The sequence below is a fragment of the Rhinolophus sinicus genome, linkage group LG03 (assembly GCF_036562045.2).
Source record: "Rhinolophus sinicus isolate RSC01 linkage group LG03, ASM3656204v1, whole genome shotgun sequence".
NCBI lineage: Eukaryota > Metazoa > Chordata > Mammalia > Chiroptera > Rhinolophidae > Rhinolophus > Rhinolophus sinicus.
In genome coordinates, this window is record NC_133753.1 from 25,775,057 (window position 1) to 25,800,345 (window position 25,289).

Here is a 25,289-nt window from a genome sequence, read left to right on the forward strand (position 1 = left end):
TTTTCAAGGCATGTTTGAATTTCACAATCTCTGCTTCCAGCCTAGCACAACACCCTCCTAAGCTTTGGACACAACCTTGGAGCATGAGGTCTGATTGGAAGATTCTAGAAGACCAGTGCTTATCTGTGGCCCCAAAAGGCAGTAGCCAGCAAACCATAAGGGTCAGGTCTTTACATCTCAGCCCTAGAATAAGAGCCAGGAGACCAGGTTTTAGTTGTTAATTCCAGCACTAACTAGCCATGAGACCCTGGAGAGCTCCACCTAACCAACTGCTCTGAGTCTCCACTTTCTTGCCTGTCTAAAAAGTCAATTGGACTGGAAGATCACAAAGGACCTTTAAACTCTGGTATATTATGATTCTAAGTTGTACCCTTTCTGGCAGCAATCATGCTAAATGGCTTTTGTTAGACAAATAGAACTTTTTGGAAGACTGGTATAATAGCTAAATTTATGAAATGGCTACTTATTTTGAGCTTTCCTGAAATATTTTTTCTCTCAAAACATTTTACCTCTGAACATTTCCCACATAAACATTTTAAATTTGAGTCTAACAATTTTTTTCATGAACATATCCCAAAACTCATTTTACATGAAAATTAGTTTATAATTAAAATTTTTTATAGCTGTCCCAATGCCCTCTGTCTTCTCCTAATGAAACCTTTTAATCACATCTATACTTAGCACTTTTCCAGGCACCATTATGCTGATGCGAAAGGCTTCACTTTCCAGTTAGAACTACGGCTCTTTACACGCTTCTGTTTCACTTGGCATTCATCTATTTCAAGTACCCATTTATTTTTAAGGATTTTTTTGTTTTGCAGTTTTCCTACACTTTACTGTTCCTACCATCTGTTGTTGAGTCTTTAACTACACAAGTCTGTTTATTCAGCGTGTGCTCTCCTTGGACCCTAACTTTAAATTCTAGTCTGACTTTTATTGTTCATTTGAGGATGTGCAATTGAATCGGAAGAATTTATGAAAATGAATTCAATAGATTCATTTAATTAATGTGACTCCAAGATTTCTATTCACAAGGGATAACCTTCAACTTCATTAATTTACACAAAGCATTCACACTTGAATATAAACTATCCAAACAGTTTTCTTGTGGGATTTTTTTCCCCCGAGTGTTGAAAAACAGCTTGTGTCTAAATGACTTAAAACACACACACACACACACACACACACACACACACACACACACACACACAACCTAACCAGACATAATTATTGGTGGATCTTGGGAAATTTATACCACTCATGATTATTAATGTTCAAATATTCCCTAGACCTTTATAAAAAGGCCCAGGGGATTCGGTGATGGGACAAGGTTGATACAGTCCCACTCTCAGATGTCGGAAGGGCCTTTATAAGATTTCCTTGGTGTCATTAGGGAATATTTCTATAAATTAATTCAAGTGATTTTCCCTGCCACACTTCTGTCATCCAATGTGTCCTGCTCCAGGGAGAAGCCAAGGAGATCTCCCTTACTGCCTCAGGAGTGGGGGGACTCAGCAGAACCAGGGGACCAAGAGTCAGTTCTCCACCTCTGAGTCTCAAAAGCCCACTCATTCAGGGAAAGCCCCCCAGGCAAAGCAGTCTATGTGAGGAATGGCGGCAAAGGAGAGAAGCGATGGAAGTTGAGGGGCCAGGCACACCTGATGGGCCGGGTACTCAGGCGCACAGCTGATAGGACAAAGATTTGGGCATGTGGGATATAGATGGTTTCCACCCCTCCACCTCCCAAGGGAAATACAGGGAGTCAGCAAGCTCCCATATCTCTCTGCACCACTGAATTCCCAGCTTGGTGTAGGAGCAAAAGTAATGTGTCCAGCAAATGGACCTGAGATGTCCAGCAGAATTTCTTACAGTTAAGAGGTAAATCAAGTATCTTAAGCACTTTCCAAAAAAAAAGCACATGAAATAACAAGAACAATACCACAATACCACTGCTAATACTAATAATAGAAAACATTTACAAAATGTAGCTTTTACCATGGGGCAGACACTGTTTTAAATATTTTTATATATCAAGTCATTTAATCGTCCTGGTAATCCTATGAAGTAGGTACTATTATTAATAGCTATAATTTATAGCTGAGAAAACCGAGGCACAAAGAGGTTAAGTGGCCAGCGCATACAGCAAGTAATGAGTAGAGTTGGGATTCAAACCCAGGGAGTCTAGCTCCAGAGTCAGAACTGAAGAGGTCTTCGGGTCAGGACCAAGAAGATGCAGCCGTGACACATGTGGGCTGGAGACCAGGCAGACATGAGACTGTTCTAAGGGGTGCCATCGTGGAGAGCTGCTGTCCTGTTTATATTGCGTTGGCCCTTTGCTCGCTGACTTTGCTCAGTACAAATACTTCCCAATGCTCTGGGGAAATCCCCCAAATACTACTTACTATAAAAGTAGGTCACCATCAGATACGATTCTGCAAATATTTTCACATGGGAGCAAGTGAGACAAAAAGATAAGGGGTGCCAGGATTAGAAATAGACGACAGACAACCCCTACTGCCCAAGATGCCAGCGACCTTCCTTCCATCCACTTCCTCCTGCACATGCCCACGACCCTGAGTAGAAAAAACCCAGGGACAACTCTCTTACGAAGGGAAACGCTTATCCGACAGCATAAAATTCCTAAGGTTTGCGAAGCCCTCTGGCAAGAACATGTTCTGTTTCAGAACATTCGAGAGGAGCTTCTTGATGGTAAAATGAAAGGTCAACTTGTGACGGAAGCTTTCTCCACCCTCATTCATGACTAAAAGTGCACCAGACTGAAAATAGATTTTGGCCATGTTTACAAATTAAAAGGGCAGTTTGGGAAATGTGCTGCCTTTCCCACTTGTCCCATTGGAATTCTTTGTTCAGCATTATGTTGAAAATCAAATCCAGACCTAAACCAGGAGAGAGGAGGTGAGGGAGGATCCCCATGGCTGATTGGGTGAAAAGCTCAGCCCCACCACCAACCATCCCAGGGTCCCCAGTAGGGTGAGTGAGCCCCCTTCCTCCCAGCTTCACCTTCATCAAGGGCCTCACGTAGCTAGGCTTTGCTTCATTGTTTGGAGTATTAAATAAGAAAACATCTATTAAGTACTGGTTAACCAGCAGCGAACTCCCAACACTGTGGTTCCTTACTATGTGATTTAAGGAATACATCCCAATTGCCAGATATTTCTTTCTCCAGAATTCTTTCACAAGAAATTCCGAGGAGACTTGGCTACCGACTACTGATATGCCCCCAGGTGTGCACACCAGCTGCTCACACTGATGGACAGCAGCACACTTCCAAAAGTTTTCTTCCTCACGCTATCCCTGAAAGAACTGGGAAAAGCTAGGTCCTCCCTTAAGTATTTTTTAACACAACTTCTAAACGTTCAAATAGATGATGAAATGGCTGCAGGGATGCCATTTCGGGTGTAATGTATTTAACACCTGAACTCTAAACCTATTTTTGACAAAACCTTGGAGAACCATTCGGTATACAGAAAAGGACTGCCATATAAGCAACATGACAAGCAAGGTGAATTCTCAGGCAGACCAAGTTTAGGAAGTTGAAGATTCCCTTAAAAATATCCAAACCATGTCCCCTCCAGTCTTGCCCTTAGCTCTAAATTTCTCACTGATCCCCTGGGAACTGAAAGGAAAGGAGGATTCCAGGATATACTACATATCTGACACCTGGGGCAAATCACTTTTAACACCTTCTCCTTACTGACAATAACCAATAAATAAACTTTAATAAAACAGGTACATCTGCAAAAGGACCATTTAGGTTAATCAGTAACAATGTGCCATTTTCTTGATTTGCTGGTTTTTTGTTTTGTTTTTGTTTTCTTTTCAAACCAAAAAATTGACAAAACAGAATAAATTTCATTTTTAAAGCTATTTCTGAAATTCAGTACGTATTTTATGCATGAACTGAAACTTATGTTTACCAAACAAAAATATCATACCTTGCAGTTTTCACTGTTTTCAATTTCAATTACAAAATTTAAATAAAAATATAAACTCCAAGTGGTCACACAGAATGACAGAAGTGAAATAACCTAAATTCTGTTTCTTCTTCTTTACAATCCATGTACTATCAGTGTATACTTTAACCTATCATTGAAATAGTGCCATAGAGGCCCGAGACATAAGCTGCACCTACCGTGTTTCCCCGAAAATAAGACAGTGTCTTATATTAATTTTTTCTCCAGAAGACAGATTAGGGCTTGTTTTCAGGAGATGTCATCCTGAAAATTCACGCTAGGGTTTATTTTCTGGTTCGGTCTTATTTTCGGAGAAACACGGTAATTCTAAAGTTTATAACACTTTCTCTCAAAATGAGTGCATAAGTAATTAAAATGTGATGATTTGAAGCTTACATGTATATTATTATAACTCAACAGTAACGTAGCAATTAAGAACTCCTAGACCAACAAAATAGCTTGAGGGAAGAGTATTTAACACCAACATTATTTAGAATTGCATGGGGACAACATAAAGCAGAATGACTTTTATTCAGTTTTCTTATTTCTTTAAAATTCTCTACAGACATGTCCCCCCACCTCCTAGCCTCCTTAATGCCTGCCTTTGGAGTGGATGGCTCCCACAGCCCTGCCCTTGGTTCTCCAAGAATTAATGACCTTCCTTGGGAAGACGTGCAACAAAAGGAATTAGGTGAGAGAACCTGGTAATGAAGGTGAAGTTCCCTGCTTTTTTCCTTCACAGTCTTGCTTAGAGCTGCCATGGGACCTACTGTGTTTTCCCAAAAATAAGACCGGGTCTTATATTAAGTTTTGCTCCAAAAGATGCATTAGGACTTATGAAAAATCATGCTAGGGCTTATTTTCCGGTTAGGTCTTATTTTCGGGGAAACACAGTATCAAGGGAGGGTGTCAGCTCCATAAAGCAATGTTACCTGTTTAAGGCTGTTAATAAGAGGAATATGTGATAATTGGGTAATAACTAGGGAGCAGTCAGATGGGTCACGTTGCAGGTCTGTTTACAGAAGTTTGAAACACACAACACCCAAAGTAAGACAGCCTGTTTGAAAATACAAAAGCTTGAATGGTTTTCAATGGCCTCCTTTTGGCTACAAGCCCGAAGTTAGATTTATGAGGCAGGGTATAATCCCAAAGCATAGCAAAATCAAATTCGTCTTCTAAAAGTAAATGTGTTCATTTAGCTCCATCTCATGATATATTTTTATTTCATATTGCTTAAAAATCTCAATCTCTCTCTCTCCCCCATCCACACACATCCACACACACTTGTGTATGCATACATAACTTTTACATGATTGTAATTATATTATGTGTATATACTGAAGATAGCTGTAAACTGAAAAATTTTCATTGTGAAATACATCATATATAAACACACACACACGGAATGTCCATCAATAAAGAAAATGTGGCAGTCATAAAAAGGCAGGAAATCACGCCATTTGTAACAACATGGATAGACCTTGAGGGCGTTATGCTAAGTGAAATAAGTCAGACAGAAAGACAAATACCGTATGACTTCACTTCCATGTAGAATCTTAAAAACAACAACAAAAAACCGAATTCATAGATATAGAGAACAGATTGGTGGTTGGCAGAGGTGGGAGTAGCGAGTGGGCAAAATGGGTGGAAGGACTCAAAAGGTACAAACTTGCAGTTATAAAATAAAGACGTCATGGGGTGTAATGTACAGCACGGTGACTATAGTTTAACAATAATGCTGTATTGTATATTTGAACATGGCTAGATCTTACAGGTTCTCATCGCAAGAAAAATAATTGTAACTGTGTGGTGATGTTAACTAGACTTATTGTGGTGATCATGCCACAGTATGTACAAACAGTGAACATTGTTATACATCTGAAATAAATAGAATGTTGTATGGCAATTATATCTCAATAAAAATAAAAGGTATGAAGTACAGATATATTTAATGCATAGTTATCACCATGGAATTCTAAACAATGCTGGTGTTAAATACGATATAATGATAATGAAATTGACCCACTGGCTAGTAAGGGTGATACCAGTGCCTTTACAATTCCACACGCCCCCTACCTCTCAGCATTTCTTGCTCTTTACCTAGTCCCTCTCTTCAAGTTTCTTTCTTTACCCCACAAGAGCTATGATCTTTTTTTTCAGTGTTTGTAGATTTAGTTTTATATTATTTTGTTTAGGACCTTTTTTCATCTATGTTTATGAAAGAAATTGGGCTGTAACTTCCCTATGTCATATGGGCAGTATCTAGGTTGGGTATTAAGGTTGAATTAATCTCATAGAATGAGTTACAGAATGATCTGTCTTTTTTCTATTATTTCTAAAAGTTTATTTGAGATTGAATTTGTTTCTCAAATGTTTGCACAAACTATACGCAAAAATTTTGTTTGTAGGGATAGTTTAAAACATTCATTAAAAGGCTATACATCCGGGGGCAGCTGGTTAGCTCAGTTGGTTAGAGCTCAGTGCTCTTAACACCAAGGTTGCCGGTTCGATACCCCCATGGGCCACGGTGAGCTGTGCCCTCCACAACTAGATTGAAAACAACTACTTGACTTGATGGGTCCTGGAAAAACACACTTAAAATAAATAAAAGTTTAAAAGAAAAAATGGTTATACATCCAATACCCTCTATTTCTTTAAGAACATTAGATTAAATACATAAAATTTGCAGATATTGCCCAGTTTGGTCCTACAAAAATGGCAATTTCATGTGGTCTGACCTAACAATTATTCTGTACCTGTGTATGATAATTCCAACATTTGCTATCTCTGTGGGTTGATTTCTGCTGCTTGGTTTTTCTGCTGACTTTCACTCACATAGGTTTGTTTTCTTATATTTCTAGTGATTTTCGTTTTTTTCAGGGAATATTTGAGGTCCATATTTAAAGTGTGTTCCTTCAGATATGAGCTTTGATTGCTTCTGCCAGGTACCTGGTGGCAGTGCTAAAATAGAGAAATTATATATATATATATATAATTATATATATATATATATATATATATATATTTTTTTCTTTTTTCTTTTTTTTTTTTTAAGATTTTGTTGGGGAAGTGAAACAGGACTTTATTGGGGAACAGAGTGTACTTCGAGAACTTTTCCAATTCAAGTTGTTGTCCTTTGAATCTTAGTTGTGGAGGGCACAGCTCAGCTCCAGGTCCAGTTGCCGTTGTTAGTTTCAGGGGATGCAGCCCACCATCCCTTGCAGGAGTTGAACTGGCAACCTTGTGGTTGAGATTCCACACTCCAACCAACTGAGCCATCTGGCACTGGCCCATGTGGGAATTGAACCAGCAGCCTTTGGAGTTAGGAGCACGGAGTTCCAACTGCCTGAGCCACCAGGCCAGTCCAAGAAACTGTTTTTTTGCTTGGCTGTTTTGGACCACATGCGTTTTGGCGAGACACACCAGCAAGGAGAGACTTAGGATTTGGGATTAGGAATTATCTAGGGAGATTCCCTCCCACTCCCCTTTTCTTTCACTCTAACAATAACCAAGACTAAAAGAAGTATCCATCCCATCATCTCCTTTTCTGAGGCTCATTTCACTCTGGTTCACCAGTGATGGCACTCCCCTCAAGGGTCTCTGAAGTGACTGTCTCCCTCTCAGTTTTGTTTCTTGACATCCACGTGCATGAGCTCTTAAAATTCAGGCTCTGTACTACCCAGGATGGACAGAGGTCCTCTAAGAAAAGGCTGATCTAATACTAGTTGACTTTTCCAGATTCTCACTTTCCAGTTTACAGCTTTTGAAGGTTTCGCTTACTTACTCACCAGGTCAGTGCTCTGTACCAAAGAGTGTGCTTCTGGCCTCCAGTTGGTTGTACGGCCAGAAACCGAAGGCGCAAGTTCTTTTTGTCACTAAGCATTATATCCAGTTTATTGAACAATATGAACTCAATGAGGCACAAACATGAAGTGATTTTACTTTTCCCTACTCACTGTCCTCAAACATGGAAAGTCAAATCTCCTTTGTCCTTGTTTAATGAGGTCTTGGGCAGACCCTTTAGCTTCCGGGTCACTTGCAATTAGTTCAGTTTAAACTTTAAATCTCAACCTAATTCTTATTTTTTTCTCCCCTACCAGCCCTGTCCAGAGGGTCTTGGTGGGACAGTGAGCTCTGCTCCATTTCTCCTTTCTGTACCTCTTCTTCAATCTCCATAGAGATCCTTCCTTGAGCTTCCAGGGGTCACAGGGGTCCTGGGGGGTCTCAGTATTCCATATCTTTCTCCTTGGGCATCATACCACACTATGGTCCCTATTTACCATTCGGTGTGGGCTGCCCCATCTAGCCTTTTCGTTTCAAGAAGCAGACATCATTCTTGGTTCACATACCTCCACAAACTCAAAAAGGTATCTACCAAGCTTCCCATGACCTTCACCATATTTTTCTTCCTGGTGGAAGAAAGAAGGAAGTTCTATGGATTCAACAGCTTTGCAAGGATTTAGTTAGGGAGAGGATTCAGTGTGGCCCCTTGGTGGCACCCCTAATCATCACCAGTGGTTCTCTTGGATCCTCAAGTGGTGTAGAGGGAAGAAATACTTGGGTGAGGGAATGTTGTTTAGGAAAACTCATGAACAGTGACTCTGTAGAGTGCCCTCTTTGGACTCCCCAACCTACTCTTCACCCCAGCAGTTGGCTTATTTATCAGGAGAAAGATGGGAGTGTTTTAGATAATACTGATAGTCAATAAGTGCTAGCTATGATGAACTCAACAAATGTTGCTGTCATGAATTCTCAGGAAAATAATACAGGGTAGAACTCTGCGGAAGATCCTGAGTCAATAATACCGTCCTTGTATCTAGAAAATGGTGTCTTAGAACCCAAAACTAGATTAAGTGTTATAATCCAAATTTGATATAAAAATAACTTCAAATTTCCTCCAGTGGCAACTGAGGGTAGAATTAGGCTTTATATGTGCAGAATGTACCTTATTAAAATCAGTATGTTTAAGGGAAAAGAAAGCCTTCATAGATGACACCACCACACATTCTAAATTTAGCTTTAAAAATGTTTTGTATGTGATACATGCCATAATTATTTTAAAATGCCAGTAAAAATGTTTTGTGTTTCCATAAGTTTACCTGGTACCATTGAATACTACTGAGTAGAACAGAACGACAAAATCAACTGTACAAGGAGCTAAGCTGAAAATTAATGTTCTCCACGTTCACAATCTTTGCATCGACTTCCTACCAGCAGCATGATTTTGCCGGAGTCTTCCTACCAGGCACACATCTAGCCATGCTAATGTATAGAATTCTGTGCTATAACAATTAATTCAATGAAATCAATAGTCATCTTAGCTGATCTACTACCCCTTGTTATAGGGCATGGTACCCACACTAGTTTCCTGGTTCTTTCCTTTAAAAAGACTCAGTGACCCTGGGTCAGTTATAATAAATCTGGACTTCATTCTCTTCTTAAGTTTTATCTCACTCTGAAACAGACTTTCTAATTGAAGTGTTTACAAAGAAATTCTACAGCCCAAATTTGAGGGCTGGGTTGTATATCTTCACTTTTAATAAACAAGCTGTCTTTTCCTTCTTTCATTCTACTTAGCATTTCTTCTCGAAGGGAAATAAAATCAAACAAGAAAAAATGTTGAAAAGATGAATGAATGTGACACTTAGGGTATGATTTTAATGGCCAAGAATATCAGAGTTATGCCTTTTTCTTTCACAATATAACTTGACAGGATTTCAGGATGTCGTTACAAAAATGAACCTCATCAGAAGTAAAAATGAACCGCATGCATTTAAAGAAAATGTGTTATAGTAGAGTTATATTTGTTAAGGGAAACACAGTATAGTCAGTATTTAATTAAGCATTATCTTTTTCAAAATTGGCCCCTCAAAGGCTATATCCTTATTTCGATCAGTACTGGCTGTGCTACAAATGTTTTTGAAATCCTCTTTGGAAATAAACTGATGAGCCAGTTTATAAGGACAACAAGAAAATCAGCTTCATTTATTCAGTCCTAACTTATTTAAACCAAAACTAGCACTTCATACTGACAACTGAAATTTCTTAGACCTTATTCATCAAACTGACTTCAAATTACTATTTATAAAAAAGAAAACTTAAAAAAAACTTTTTTAAAATCATGAAACATTTCATATAAATATGTACTGTTTAAACTATGTAAAGAAAACATTCACGTTACTACCGTATACGAAGGTTAAAAACATTTCTCCAACATTCCAGGAGTTCCTTGAATATATTATCCCAAACACAATACACCCTGTCCTTTAGAGGTAAATGGTAGCCATTTCCATAATTTTCCTGTCATTTTGTCATCTATTATATATCCCTCGATACTATCATTCCATAGTTTGTTTTTGAATTTTATATAAATGAAATTATCCGGTATCTATCCACCTATAGTTTGCCTTCTCTTGCTCAATAAATTGTTCATGAGATACATCTAAGGCAAGGGTAGGCCAACTATGGCCTGCCACCTATTTTGTGAATAGTTTGGCTCACATAGCCTACCTATGATATTTGCCACTGGCTTTAACAGAAAGTTTTCCAGCCCCTGAGTTGGATATATTACTTGACTCAATTTGCTAATATTTTGTTTAAAATTCTGCAATTATTTTCATGAGAGACACTGTATTGTGGTTTTCCTGTAATGTCTTGGTCTATTTTTGGTATCAGAATAATCTTAGCTTCATACAAGATCTGGGAAGTATTATTACCTTATCAGTGTAGAACTAGTATTATTTCTTTTTTTATATCTTTAATAGAATTTACCTAGGAGGTCAATTAGAACTATAGTTTCGTTTGTGGGGAAATTTTTAACTATGAATTCCATTCCTTTAAGTAGGTATAGTTCTATTCAATTTGAAAATTCTTCATATATCAGTTTTGGTAATTTGTGTTTCAAGGAAGTTTTGCTTTTCATTTAAGCTGTTAAATTTGTTGGCATATGTTGCTTTGTATTGAATTTTAGATTGACAATTAGATAATCTGGGCAGATACTGAAACTAGAGGGTTCAGAGCCTAGGCCCATGAGGATGCCCTGGGATCTGTATTTTTAACCAACTACCCATGTGATTCTCATGTTCAGGGAGAATGCTTCAGACACCTGTAAGGAATTGTCCCAATTCAAGAGTCCATAATTTTCTGCATAAGGTAATAGAAGCAGCATTGCAATGAGAACAATGAATCCAGATTCTATCTTGGTTCTGTCCCTAACAAGCTGCGTGATTTTTGAGCACATTACATTGTGTCTCTGGGACTCAATTTTTCCTGTCTGCAAGAATAAGTGAGACTAGATGTATCTTATGGCTCTTACATGCTAGGAATTTGTGTTTCTGAGGGTGGCCTGGAAGAAACTAATCTTTAACATCCGTGGAAAATTCTTCATGACATTCAGGTGATGGAGAATTATTCTTGAGTAACTGTTTATGACAGATGGGCAAGGCCATGCAACCTGGCTGGGTTCCTGGAATTGGCAAGCACTAGGCCCAAGATATGTCTATCACATGTAGGACAGGTGGGGGGTGGATAGGGCTGGCAGGCTGGAAGTTAGAAACTCAGAAGTCTCACCATCTTGGCTCCAACCACCATCTTTGTTACCTACTTACTATTAAAAAAAGAGGCCTCAGGAGGCTGTCCTGAAAAGTGAGTGGTAAGGTGACCATGACGTGCCCTTTTTGTGTGCACCTTGCTCAGAAATACTAAGCCTCTGGAAGGTGAGATGGGTTGGTATGGATTTTCATTTCTTATGAATGAGTTTTCCCCTCAAAAAGCCAGTGAGGCTTGGCCTTTGATCTAATGTTGGGTTCTCCTTTGTTCCCTACTTCCTTCTTCTCTCTCCAATTCTCCATCTATGTTCCCTAAGGGTCATTTATTTGCTAAGCCTCACCTCTTACAGCCCTTAATTTTTCACTTCTGAGGAAGGGATTGTGTTCTAATGGATAATCTCTTGTGTTTGATCTTCTAAATATATCCATTCCCTATCTCAGCACAGTACTCCTTGGGCTGGCCTTCCCGATCCCAAGATGTCTAACCCACAGGTGAACCTATGAGCATCCCTCCACTCTCTTCATCCTAGCAACATCATGAATTCACCTATGAGTTCCCATCTGAGAGGTGAAGATAATTTCCTGATGTAGGCAGGGAAATTTCAAACTCAAAATCATAGAATATAGGGGTGGTTATCTCAGGCTAGGTAGGGAATAGAGTAGTATATAGCTTGCAGAAGATGTACAAATTTTGGTACCCAGTCACGTCCCTGGAATCACCTGCCATTTAGGATCTGATGACTCCCAAATCCACGTCTTTTATAGAAAATGTTCTCCAGAACTTCAGTCCCTTACTTCCAAATGTCTTCTAGACAGGCCACCTAAGCGCCCCTTCAAAACCTCCAACTCAACATGAGTTTTCAACATGGCTTTTCAGCAGGGCTACTTCCTGCAGATTAATGTTATTCTCATCTTTCCAACTGACTGTCTAATAGGTTCCTAAAATTTAACATGTCTAAAATAGATCTTTTGATTTCTTACACTTGAGCTAAACCAACCAACCAACCAATCAACCAACCAGCCAACCAACCAGCCAACCAACCAAAAGACAAACCCTCTGCACAATTCACTGTCTTCCTCATCAAAATTACTGACAATTCCATTCTTCTAGTCACTCAAGCCCAAAAGTGTAGAGTCATCATCGATTCCTATTTTTCTTTCATAGTCTACATACGATCTACCTCCAAATACTATTCTGCCTTTGAACTTGAATTGGAATCTGACCACTTCACGTATCATCAGTGCCGAGCGCCTAGTCTGAATTACCACTTTTACAATAGCTCCTCTCTGGGGTTTAACCTGCCAACACCGCAGAGTATGCATAATGCCTTAAAGTGATCCTATTGAAACATAAGTCAGGGCATGTAACCCCAAGCTCAAAGTCCTCCAGGAGCCTTATAATGCCCAAGAGGCTACATGATCTAGTTCACCATTATCTGACTTCATCTCTATTCTCCTTTCTTTTCTTTATTCTACTCTAGTCCCATCCTCTTAGTTCTTCAATATACCGGAAACAAGCCTGCCCTGGAAACTTAGCACTTGCTTCTGGAATGCTCTTTCCTCAATATTCACATGATTAAACCTTTCATTTCCTTTCTATCTTTACTCAAATGATCTCAGGAAGCGCTTGCTTGGCCACTTATTCCAAAATTGCAACTCTCCTATCCCTCTTCACACTTTATTTTCCTCCTTGGCCTTTATCACAACCTAAAATTCTATAAATTTCCTTATTTATTTTGCTGTCTCCTCTATTAGAATCTAAATTCCATGAAGGCAGAAATTTTGATGTGTTTCATTTACTTCTGAATCCCCAGTTCCCAACCATGCTTAGAAAACAGTAAACACTCCATAAATATTTGTTGAATGAATGACCAAGCATATTAGAAAAGAAGCAGATGGACCTTCTAGAAATACAAATAAAAGAACTGAAATTAAACACCTTAAAGCTAGATGAAAGAGAAAATTAGTTTTCAGAAAACAACACAACATCAACAAAAGAGATATACAACATGATTCATCTTATGAAACTAGCATAAATTTGACATTCAAACCAGCAAGGGAAGTAAGTAAAAAAAAAAAAAAAAAATGACAGATCAATCTTGCCCATCAAAATAGATACAAAAATCTTAAACAACATTTTATCAGGCAAAGTCCAGAAATGTATAAAATATATGATATATCATAGCCAATATTATGCTATAATTCCATTTACATAAATTTCAAAATTAGAGAACTCCAAGAATACAAGTATCCTTCATTATCCAAGTCTACTTGGTACTTGAGTTCAAACAGTGACAGTCTAAATAATCAGTTGGGATATTTATGAGTACTTCAACTGAGTGTGTGTATATGTGTTTGTGTGTGTGCATATACAATTATATATTTTTTAAGGTAACACAGAGTAATATTCTCTCTCTCTCTCTCTCTCTCTTTCTCTCTCTCTCTCTCTCTGTCTCTCTGTCTCTCTCTCTCTCTCTTTGGTGTGCTGTTCTATGAATCTTGACTTATGTATATATTCACCACCATCACCGCAATCAGGATACAGAACAGTTCTATCATTGCCCCAAATTCCCTTGTACTGTTCCTTTGTAGTCACACTCTCCCTGCAACTCCCAATTCCTGGCAACCATTGATCTGTTCTCCATCACTATAGTTTTTATTTATTTATTTTTTAGAATGTCATATAAAAATGAAATCATATAGTATGTAACCTTTTGAGACTGGCTTCTTTCATTCAGAAAAATGATTTTGAGATTCATCCACGTTGGTGCATGTATCTATAGTCCACTCCTTTTTAGTGTTGAACGTGGATGTACCACTGTTTGTTTATTCATTCACCCACTGGAAAACATTTGGGTTGTTTCTAGTCTTTGGAGATGATCACTAAAGTTGTTATAAATAGTTACAAGTTTTTGTGTGAACACAAGTTTTCATTTCTCTTGGACAAATACCTGGGAGTGGAATTACTGGGTCACATGGTAAGAATAGTTTAAATCTATAAGAAACTTCCCGAGTAGCTGCATCATTTCACCTTCCTGCCAACAATGTATGAGAGTTCCAGTTGCTCCATAGCCTCATCATCATTTGGTATTGTCAGCATTTTTTATTTTAGCCATTCTATAGGTGTGTAGTACAAACTGAGTTCTTTGGGTTCCCAAAATTTGGAAGGCAAATGGCCAGATTTTGACAATGAGAGAGTCATCTAAAATTTTATCTTATTTTATTTGGTTATTTATTTGCATAGTAAGGGATATATACGGTAAGACTATTTTTAAAAAGGAACAAATTTGTTAGTATAACAGTAGATAGTGGCTACCTCTGGTGAAAGGGAGGTAGATGCCATCCAGTAGGTCCACGAGGGCTCTGAGATACTGAGGATGTGTTGTTTTATGAAGCAGCATGGTGGGTACATGTGACGTGTTTTATTATTATTACTGAAACTATATCTGTGTGTTGGATACATTTCACAATTAATAATTTTAAAAGAAATATATGAGCATACCAAACACACAAAAACCCCAAAAGTAATGCAGAAAAACATTTTAAAACCACTTCTGTCAGTTCAAGTATAGTGAGTTAAAACACTTAAAAGCATTTTGTAAAATTTAGACATAGACTTTCTTAAAGCTTGTTTAAAACTAAAGTAATTTCTTTAATATTTCTGTGCTTGCTTATATCCTGTGAGCCAGATACTGATGGGTTAGTCTGTTTATTAATGAGCTTGCTATTTCCCAGAAGCCTCAACCCATACACAGAAGGGCTGGTCATAGTAAGACCGTCCTTATGATTGGCAAAGACGAGCTTCTTCCTAGAAACCAGGACCAGACTGAACTTTAGGAAGCATGTTGAAGGTATATCTTTACTATTCACATATTCTTAGACACTCCCCAGGTCACCCAACTTTTCAGCAACCTTTTCCTGTTACCACCAAAACCTTATAAGGACAACATTTACCTGTGACAACACTTGGGATTTTGGAGAGAAAGCTCTTGACTGTTCTGATGGGCACACCTCCTGTCTTGTCATCTTGCATCTTTGTAATAATGTCTTCAATCTGAAAAAGGTTAAAGAAAAGAAGTGTTATTGTCTCCCACAAAATAATGGTAAATGGTGCCTTTACAAACAGCCCAAATGTGGGAACCTGGATGCCAACAACAGCTGTCAGGAAAAGCTTCCACCCTGTCAGTCAACAGACACAGTAGCAGGACCTGCTGTGGACCACGTGCTGGGGGTGGGGAGGTTAAGGGTTGTATGCAAGAGCCTAAACCATGGTCTGTAAGGAACAGCCCCCAGTTCCACAAGGTAAGGAAGGAGAAATACACTAGGCTTCTTCATGGGATGCCGCATGTAATTCAATATGCATGTGGTGAAATTTCTCCTCTTTCCCAAACTGGGTTTATATATAGTTTGTTTGAACCGTATGAAATTTCCATGTTCAATTTCAAAAAATGGCAACTTTCTACCGTTTAATCTCATATATTAACATACTGCTATCAGGAAGTATGGGCAGGGCTGTCTTTGGGACAAGAGAAAGACGCAGCCAGAGTCACATAGGAGAGAAAAGAAAAAAAAAGACGATAAATGAAGACGTGGAAAGCTGTGGTCTGGAGAAGCTGGAGGTCCAGGCTCAGTGGCTGTGAGTGCTGGTGTAAAGGTGGTCAAGTTGAGCCAGGGCTCTGATGGAGCAAGGACAGGATCCTTTCCTTTTGGACTAAGGAAGACCACGCTATCAGGAGAAAGACCGTGGTGGGCTGTGGCCTGGAGCCAAGTGAAATCTTATGGATGAAACAAGATACTATCTACATATAGTGAAAACAGAACAGAGAGAGGGGATGGACTACCAACGATACAGATACCTAAATTGGAAAACCTATCTGTGGCTAAGAATTTATAAGCCCGATGTAATTTCCCAGGCAGAAATCTTCAGAAGAGAATATAGAAGAATCTGTAACAAGGACAGAAGTCTTTTTGTTTGGGGAGTGGACAAGGAGGAGGGCAACTGGAAAAGGGGAAAAGATTTTGTTTAGTTTTCTCACACATTTTGTTTCCCTGAGAAACAGAATATCTTCGAAACACCAGGATGGGTTCCCTGAGTGCTTCCATAACAGACTCACATAATTGTAAGTCTAGAAATGTAAAGCTGTGGCTCACCTAGTCTAGCATACTAGTAATGTAAGTTGAGCATGAATTTCTTAAAGTTACATGACTAACAACTTGTTTGAAAGAAATAACTTGCTAGAGACAAAGTTAGGATACGGCATAACTTAATAATAATAATGTACAGTAAGTAAAATATATTAAGAAATTATTTTGTGCTAAGTACTATTCTAAATATTGTACACATATTATCCTATTTAATCCCCATGAGTACTTCATAAGCTAGATTCCACTGTTATCTTCATTTTCAGGTAAAGAAACTAAGATTTAGTGAGGTTAAGTTGTGACAACAAATAACCCTGAAAATCACAATGGCTTAATAAAGCCAAGTGTCTTTCTCTCTCACACTACCAGTCTGTCCCCGGTCACCAGGGGGACTCTGTCTATTGTAGTTACTCTGGGACCCAGGCTGATAAAGCAGCCACCATCTTGAATGTTCCTGGTCATTGCGCTAGAGAGACAAGAGAGAGAGTTCTGGAGAATCTTGCACTGTTTATTAAAGTTATAGCCCAGAAGTTACATAGAACACAGTTGCTCACAATTCTTTGGCCAGAGCTAGTTGCATGGCACCACAAAGGAGCCAAAGGGTCCAGTTTTCTGGGTGCCAGGAGGGGAGGGGAAAACTGACCACCTGTGAGTAGCATCAACGCCCACCACAGAGGTTAAACAACCTGCCCAAGGTCACACAGCTACCCAGTCGTGGATCTGAGTTTAAACCCAGCTGCAGACTTCAAAGCTCAGGCTTCTAATCCCTGGGCTGCTCTGCCACCCAGTAAGATTCCCAGAAAACCAGCCAAGCAGGGAGACTAAGCTCCTGACCCTTTAGACAGTGGATGGATGTATCATGCTAGGAAAAAGGGTCATTCTCTGGAGATGTGCATTTTGTTAAATGACAGGAAAAGAAGGATTTCCATCCACATTCATGTTAATAGTCTCAGCTAATGTTCTGCTTTCTATCCTCTAAAGTCAACCCAACTATTCAGAGTAGTTTAAATATTACTTACTGATAGTCAAGGAGAATTATTCCTAGAAAAATGGACATATTTTCAAAGTAATCTATGCTTTTGATCTAGTGTGCTATCCGAAACCAGACATATGAGTTTTATTGCTTTTTATGAAATGGGCTGAATATCCTGGGGGAATTGGAGGGAAGCCAATATACCAATTCAGTTAGATCCCCGACTTGTCAATAATTTCTAGTGTCTGCTGATATGAGCTGGATTTAAAGATTGGCTATGCAGAGGAAGTCTTCATGATTCTCTTCTCCTTTTCTTTGTTTAGTTGCTTCATCACACCACTGAATCTTTATTATTATTATTATTATTATTATTATTATTATATAAGTTTTGGGTGTCTAACATTATAATTCGACATCTGGCTACCCAACTCTTCAGCAACCCCAGTGTTGTCATTCCCTGTTGCCACCAAAACCTTATAAGGAGAATGTTTACCTGTGACAACATTGGGGATTTTGGAGAGAAAGCTCTTGACTGTTCTGATGGGCAACCTCCTGTCTTGTCATCTTGTATCTTTATGATCGCACAAGACCTATCTTCTTATATTGGCCTACAATGTACCAAGACATATATCACTCATCAGAGGTCAGAGCTGGATCAAAAGGACAATCCCTTTATCTGACCAGGAAGGGGTTACATTTCAGCAATAGTTTGCAACATCACAGGTGGGGAAGAATGTTTCATTGGCCCCCCAGGTTTGGAATCCTCCATAGTATTACTATCAGCCCAAATCCCGGTCCTGGTCTCATGGTTGGCAGAGCATCTGCCCCTTGACTTTTGGGTTTGGCCATGTGACTTGCCTGGCTAATGGGATGTTATTGACAGTGATATGAATAGAGGCTTTCAATGTACCTGCATGGTTAGGATTTTGGGGCACAGTCCACTGCAAAATCAGCTAATAATACTATCTCTGAAATTTTTTTGTCATGATTTCTGGAGAAATGCTATGTAAGAGTACAGGCCTACCAAAAAAATCAAAAGTGGGCTCTCAGGAGCTTCTACAAATTATAATGACAAACTTTTTCAGAATATCTATATTATGATCAAAACTGTCCTAGGTATTTTTGATAAATTAATAATCAATCATTTATTTCTCAAAAGTTATTTTTCTTAAAACTTATTTAGTAAAGATGTCGAAATTGAGGCTCAGAAAGGTTAAGTGATTTATTCAAGGACACAGAGCCAGTAAATGGCAAAGTCAGGATTCTTATCCAAGTCTCCCAGACGCCAATGTGAAGCTCTATCTATGACATCTAAGTATTATCGTTCTATGCTCAACCAGTGCCTGCTTTTCAGATACAGGCATTTAATAGTGTTTGCATTGAAGGGAAAGTTTCACTTAGTCCTAAGGGGGTAGAGAAGGAAACAGAGAAATTGATCCAGATAATCAGATTATCAAGCATCTCAGGATTGATTTCAGCCCAGTGACTACTGATGTCTCGCTGCTCAGTGTTCTCTCTCTTTGTCCCAAGGGCTTGGTGAGATTGATCTTTTCCTGATAGAGCACAGCTCCTGGGTTGGGAACAGGGTGATGGGGAGGTATATACTTATATTTTCTTGATTGTTCAGTTCCATCTAACTTCTGGCACCTTTTGTTCCTGAAGAAGAGCAACATGGGTTCCCTGACATGCTTTAATATGAAGTTCTGTATCATGGGGAGCACTTTGGACCTAAGTTTCACTGTGCCAATCAATTAGCAGGTGGTGCTTATCTGACAGCTAAGCGATGCAGAGAAACTACTGGGCCAGCTCGGCTGGTTCTGCCTAGATGGGTCCCAATGACCAGGATGCCCTTTTCCAAGAAGCTCAAAGCTCAACACTGACATGCAGGTACAACAGTCTTCTAAACAGGAGGAGAAATGGAAATCATTACACCATAGGGTGGGTTTTCTTTGAAAAGAGGAATATTAGGAGATGGTAGACATAATTCACTGAAATAACCACGCGATATAAGAGAGAGTAAGGAGAAGCAATCCTCTCTTTTCAAACTGAAGCCACAGCAGGACAGTAGGAAGAATGCTGCTCTGAGGTCTGAGAGAAATGCTAGCCTCAGCTTCACTGACTCGCTGTGTTGACCTTGGAGAAGTTACTTAACCTCTCTGGACTTCACTTCCCTCATCTCTATAGCGATAGGCCGGGTTGCTACACTAATATTTCTAGTTCTAAAACATGAGAGACTTGTCTGATGTGACAAATGCAAAGCTGTGTCAGCGAGGAAAGAGTAGGAAAGGTGATCAGACCTCAGTGTTCCCATTCCCCATGTCGCCCAGGTGCCAGGTGGATCCATGCAGAACACTTCGTTGTGCTAAGAGGTGCAAGGTGGGGGAATGGCGCTGGGCAGCACCAGGGAGTTTTGATGTTTTGAGAAATCATTTTGGACAAATGGCATCGGAAGCCAGACTGAGACATGATCCAAAGAGGCCCTGACACTGCTCCATCTTGACTCGCCCCATGCCTGCTCATCTCTGCTTGGACAGATGGCTCTCCTAACAGCAATGACAAAGGGCCAATGTTAGTGTTGTTTGTGCAAATCAATTATTTAACGAACTAATTTAGTTATCTCCTCCAATTTTTCCTCAGTGGAAGACTAAAAATCTTTAAGAATAGGCAAACTTTGTTGCCATCATTAACAAGAAAAAGAAATCCACCATAACTTCAGCAGAGAAGGCCGGGTATGCCTCAGGCAGGAAGGTCTTTTTTATTGAAGCGTTTCATCTTGAGTTTGCAATCAGTTGCCTATTTCTAGCTACTAATGACTGTCACTTCAGCTCCTGCATTTCATTAAAGACCCCTTCTGTTTTGGTGTCTGTGAATGAGTGAAAATGACTCTTTGGACACATCTTACCAGCCTGGAGGCAGAAGTCAGAGCTGGCAAATGATAATCATATTTCTTCACCCAAAATGTTCACACTTCACTGAGCATCCCCTGTCCCATATGTGTTCCATAAGATCAAGCCATTTCTCATGTTTAGTTTAAAAAACACAGCACACTGCTATTCTCAACTTGTAAATGTACTCAGCTTCATTTACTGGCTTAGTGGACATTTACTGAGCACCTACAAAGTGCCAGGCACTGTTTTAATTTCCATGGTAACAGAAAGACAAAATCTGGTAAAAGACAAAATCTGTTCCACTTCATCATGGACTAAAAGTTTTCAGAAAGATTCAGGGATCTAGGCTCACAATGAAGGATGTGTTGGAGACAGCAGAAACAAATCCTAGTTCTAAGAAAATTAGAAGGTGAAACACTAAGGAATACCACTTTCAGAGATCCTCAGAAGCAGAACCGTCAAAGACTCCCTCCCTTTTTCATCATTCCACTCAAAGCACTGAGACTGATTTCAATGGCAGGAAGGAATTTTCAGGTTCCTTGTGCTAGCTGCAACAAAGGTTGAAATGCCAATTAATTTGTTTTTAGTTAAACTTACTTTTGAATCAGTCTCAGTCTGGAATGCTTTGGGATAGACAAATTTTTAAAAATCCAACTTCCAAACATGGGGGATTATTCTTGCCACGTAACAAGCAATCTGTATGTGGGTGGCTACTGGCATGACTGTAGATACTTAATTCTATATGAGTCATTGCCTTAGCCTTTCTCTCATGGTTGCCAGATAGCTGCCCCAGCTCCAGGCATCACTTCCACGTTAAAGAACAAGAAAGGTGGAAAGAAGGTGGGAGAGTTGGTACAGCTATACTTGTTCTGTTATCCAGAAAAGCATATTCCTTCCCAGCAGATCCCAACAGATCTTTGCTCTAGTCTCATTGGCCAGAACAGCTAACATGGCTACATGTAGCTGCAAAGGAAGCTGGAAAGAGGGAATTTAGTTTTTACAGCCTCTACACCACATGGAAGCATGGGAAGAGGAGAGTGGAAATGGGGTTGGCTTAACACTGTCTACCACAGACTCTGTATGAAAGAACATTCATAAAGAACATGTTGCCATCATTAAACAGAAAAAGATATTTTGGCAGATCTTGATTCCTCTCTGATCTGTTCTCCACACTGCAGCCTGCATGATACTCTTAAAGGAAAAATATGATCATTTAATTATCCTGCTTAAAATCTGTCTGTGATTTCTCAGTGCTTATTCTGTTATAAGCACTCATGTGACCCTCTGTCTTTTCTCTATACAAATTATCATTTTAACTTGTATTTTTCATTACTGTATTTCTCACCATTTAATCCTAATAGTAGGTTCTCAGTAAATATTTATTGCATGAATGCATCAATAGATGAATGAATGACATGACATGAGTGCTACATTGTGGTTTTTTTCTTAAGGGGGGTGCAGCTCACCGTGGCCGATGTGGGGATTGAACCGGCAACCCTGGTGTTATCACCACCACGCTCTAACCAACTGAGCTAACTGGCCTCCCCTCGTGCTACACTCTTAAAGAACTTTATCTTAGATTCCAGAATTGAATGGGATGCTTAGCATATTAGTCTTAGGGGTGGTAATTTCTGTACATTTGGTACTTACATTTTTAAGATCATTCTGCTTTGGAAATGGGTTAAATAAACACAAGTCTCAAGATTCCATAAACCTTAACAACAATGTTCAAAGAATTGCTCCACAGGCACCCAAGTACCAGTTGAGCTCAGAGCCAGTTCCCCAAAGTTCTGTGCCTGAATTCACCAGCACAGTGCCAGGGGAGACGGATGGAGCAGACTTATTTGTTTTGTCACCTGTAGACTTCTTCGTATGGTTTTGATATTACCATGTGTAGTGTTTCATAAATTACTTTCATGGGAAGCATCCCCCCCCCCCCATTTAACTGAAGAGAAAAGCAGGCAAAAATGATGTTCTAGGCCAGTGAACAAATGGCTTCTTGATGATACTTTCGGGGGAAGGACCTTCTGCTGAGTTTGGCTGGGATAACCCAGCCTTAGAAGGCATTGTCTCTCTTGTATAAGAATCTATTGTTTGCTTGGAAACGAGAGCAGCAGGTCCTTTGGGCAAGTGAGGGAATAAGGAATCTCTGCAAAAGGCCAGCTACAATGCAAATGAGGAAAATGGGCACTGATCAATGAAGCACTTGAGCAATGTCAGAGAAACTAAAATCTCTTTATTATAATCTCAAATTACCCTAATCTGAGTGTGCCATCTGCTGCTTACTGGGCACCATCCCTCTTTACAGACAAACACACTGATACTTAGGGAAGGTAAACTGTCCAAGGCCAAATGAGACAGGCTGTTGAATAATGAGATTATTGGTATCAAACCCAGGTGGTCTTGCTCCAGAGCTGGCTCCCAAAATCACTACACCAGCTGCCAGGGCAGCTCCTGGGGAGGCGTCAGTTCACCTAAGGCCTTAGCTGAGTGGAGGAAGATGCAGAAGATGGGGCCACATCCCATGTTAAAAAGTTTAACACACAGTATGGAAGGCAGAAGAAAGGTCCCCCCAAAATATGCCCACATCTTAATCGCTGGAACCTGTGAATAGGTTACCTTACATGGCAATGGGACTTTGCACCTGGGATTAAGGCGAAGGACCTTGAAATGGGTGATTATCCTGGATCATCCAGGTAGGACCAGTCTAATCACATGAGTCCTTGAAAGACGAGGACTTTTCCCAGCTGCAGTCAGTTAGAGAGAGATGTGCCATAGAAAAGGTTCAGAGAGATGGGACTCCGCTGGCTTTGAAGAAGGACATAGTGTCCACAAGCTAAGGAATGGGGGTGGATTCTAGATGCCAGAAAAGGCAAGGACACAGATTGATCCCACACCATCAGAATGGTATGTAGTTCTGCCAACCATTAGAAATACGGGTGAACTCTAAAACATGTTCTTGTCCCTAAGGGGCCTCCTTTTGGACCCCAATTACATGCTAGTTTCAGACATTCTCCATGGGCAGCCTGGGGAGCGGGGAAGTGGAGGGTTTAGGGGAGGGGATCGGCAAGCTGGCGAGAAAAGTGCAAGCCTGCATTTGCTGTAATGCATGTGCAGTGGAGAGAGAGAACTTCCATGTGATAACGACTTCTGACAGATAAAAAGCCTTTGCCAACATGTAGGTCATTTTGGGATGCACAGCTTTAACGGGACTAGAAATCTGGTGTGTGTGTGTGTGTGTGTGTGTGTGTGTGTGTGTGTGTGAACTTGTTACATTGTAGAGCTGGAAATAAAACAGCCGGTAGGCGGTTAGATTTGTTGCTCCACAGTAGGTAGGGAAACGAGAGCTTTTGGGGAATGTGATGGCAAAGGTGCTGGCCTCTCTGACGTCACTGGGAATGTTGGGAAGGACCCTTTCCTGCTGTCTCTAGCACACGGTGAGGGTTGCCCCACTGGCGCCCAGACCAAAGCACTTTGAAGTTTAAGCCCCCAACGCCAGCTGAAGAAAAGACAATGCACAAATCTAGCAATGCAGGGAGCGGCTGGGAGAAACATGATTTTGATAGAGGAATTGTAAAAGAGGTAAATACAGCACTGGGGACTGTGCCCAAAGACAGAAAGAAGCCACAGAGCTACCAAGTGCTGAGCATTTACAGAAGCAGGTGTGACAGTGACCCCCATCTGACTGGGAGGCAACAGCATTCTCTCAGTGACACACCGATTAGGTCCCCACCCCTCCTCTGTCTCTTCCCAAGCTGGCTGTCTTGCCCCATGGCTCAGGCTGGAGTCAGCTGTATTCCCAACTGTCCAGAGTTGAAAAAGCTTAGGAACAAAGCATCAACAATGACCATTATTTGATTCAATTTCATGATATAAAGAGAGTTTTTGTTTTCTAAATTATAATTTGCTATGAATAGCAGTCAACTTGCTGTGTATCCTCCCAGCACATCTTACTCCTAAGGGGGGTAGATGAGGTGGGTGTGGGGCTTGCGCCTGAGACCCATAATGGGGTGGAACTCCCATGGACCAAGAGGCAGCGTGGCCACGATGGTGAGATTCTGGTGTGAAAAGCCCTCTGCTGTGCCATCTATTAGGTGTTCTTCACACCATGGGGGTGGGCTGAGGAGTGGTTAAACTATAAAGTCCCACACAGAACTCAGCCTTGCCCCTAACCAGCTCTATAACAACGGGCAAGTCCGTATCTCAGTTTCCCTCTGCTAATTAAAGGGTTTCAGGGGCTTCTAAAATCCTCCCCAGCTCTTATAAACTCTACAACTTGATCCTTCAAATCTACAGCTTGTCATACGTCCTGAGGACACACACGGAATGCTGTTTTCCCTGAGAAAGTTTCCTTCCCAGATGTCTGAGTTTCTTACCACAGCCTCTACCCCCTCCTCAACAGGAGAGGGGAGGAACTCAGCTGAACGGTGAGTACGGGCCACAGAACTGGCCCCTGGCTGCTGCATCTAGGGAGCCGGGAGCTTGCAGAAAGTATGGCTCATCTCTGCTTCCTGCCCCAGGAGTACAGGAAGCAGGATCGTGCCCCACGGGGTGTGCCTCCCTCCTGGGGTTCCAAATCAAGGTGTCCAGTGTTGCGGTCCCCAGGTTCTCCCACAGGTCAATCGCTAATAAAGGTGATTTGATCTTTTGATCTTCATCTGCCTCATTTCACTCTCTTTCTCTCTCTCATTGGTTTCAAGTGCACATGGGAACTGAGAGTGTCATTAAATGGGCTCTCTAAAACCCCAACAATAACCCTTGAGTT

The 25,289-nt window shown here is 40.3% G+C and overlaps 1 protein-coding gene across 9 annotated transcripts in view; it reads right to left on the reverse strand.

Moving 5' to 3' along the window:
- The window catches only part of RGS6 (regulator of G protein signaling 6), a 464,907-nt gene that overhangs the window by 135,573 nt on the left and 304,045 nt on the right, over positions 1-25,289 (reverse strand). For all 9 annotated transcript variants that reach the window (XM_074327257.1, XM_019733355.2, XM_074327258.1 and 6 more), the window contains exon 3: positions 15,476-15,575. In XM_074327257.1, the coding sequence (XP_074183358.1) occupies positions 15,476-15,575 (100 nt within the window). The remainder of the gene's footprint in view (positions 1-15,475; positions 15,576-25,289) is intronic.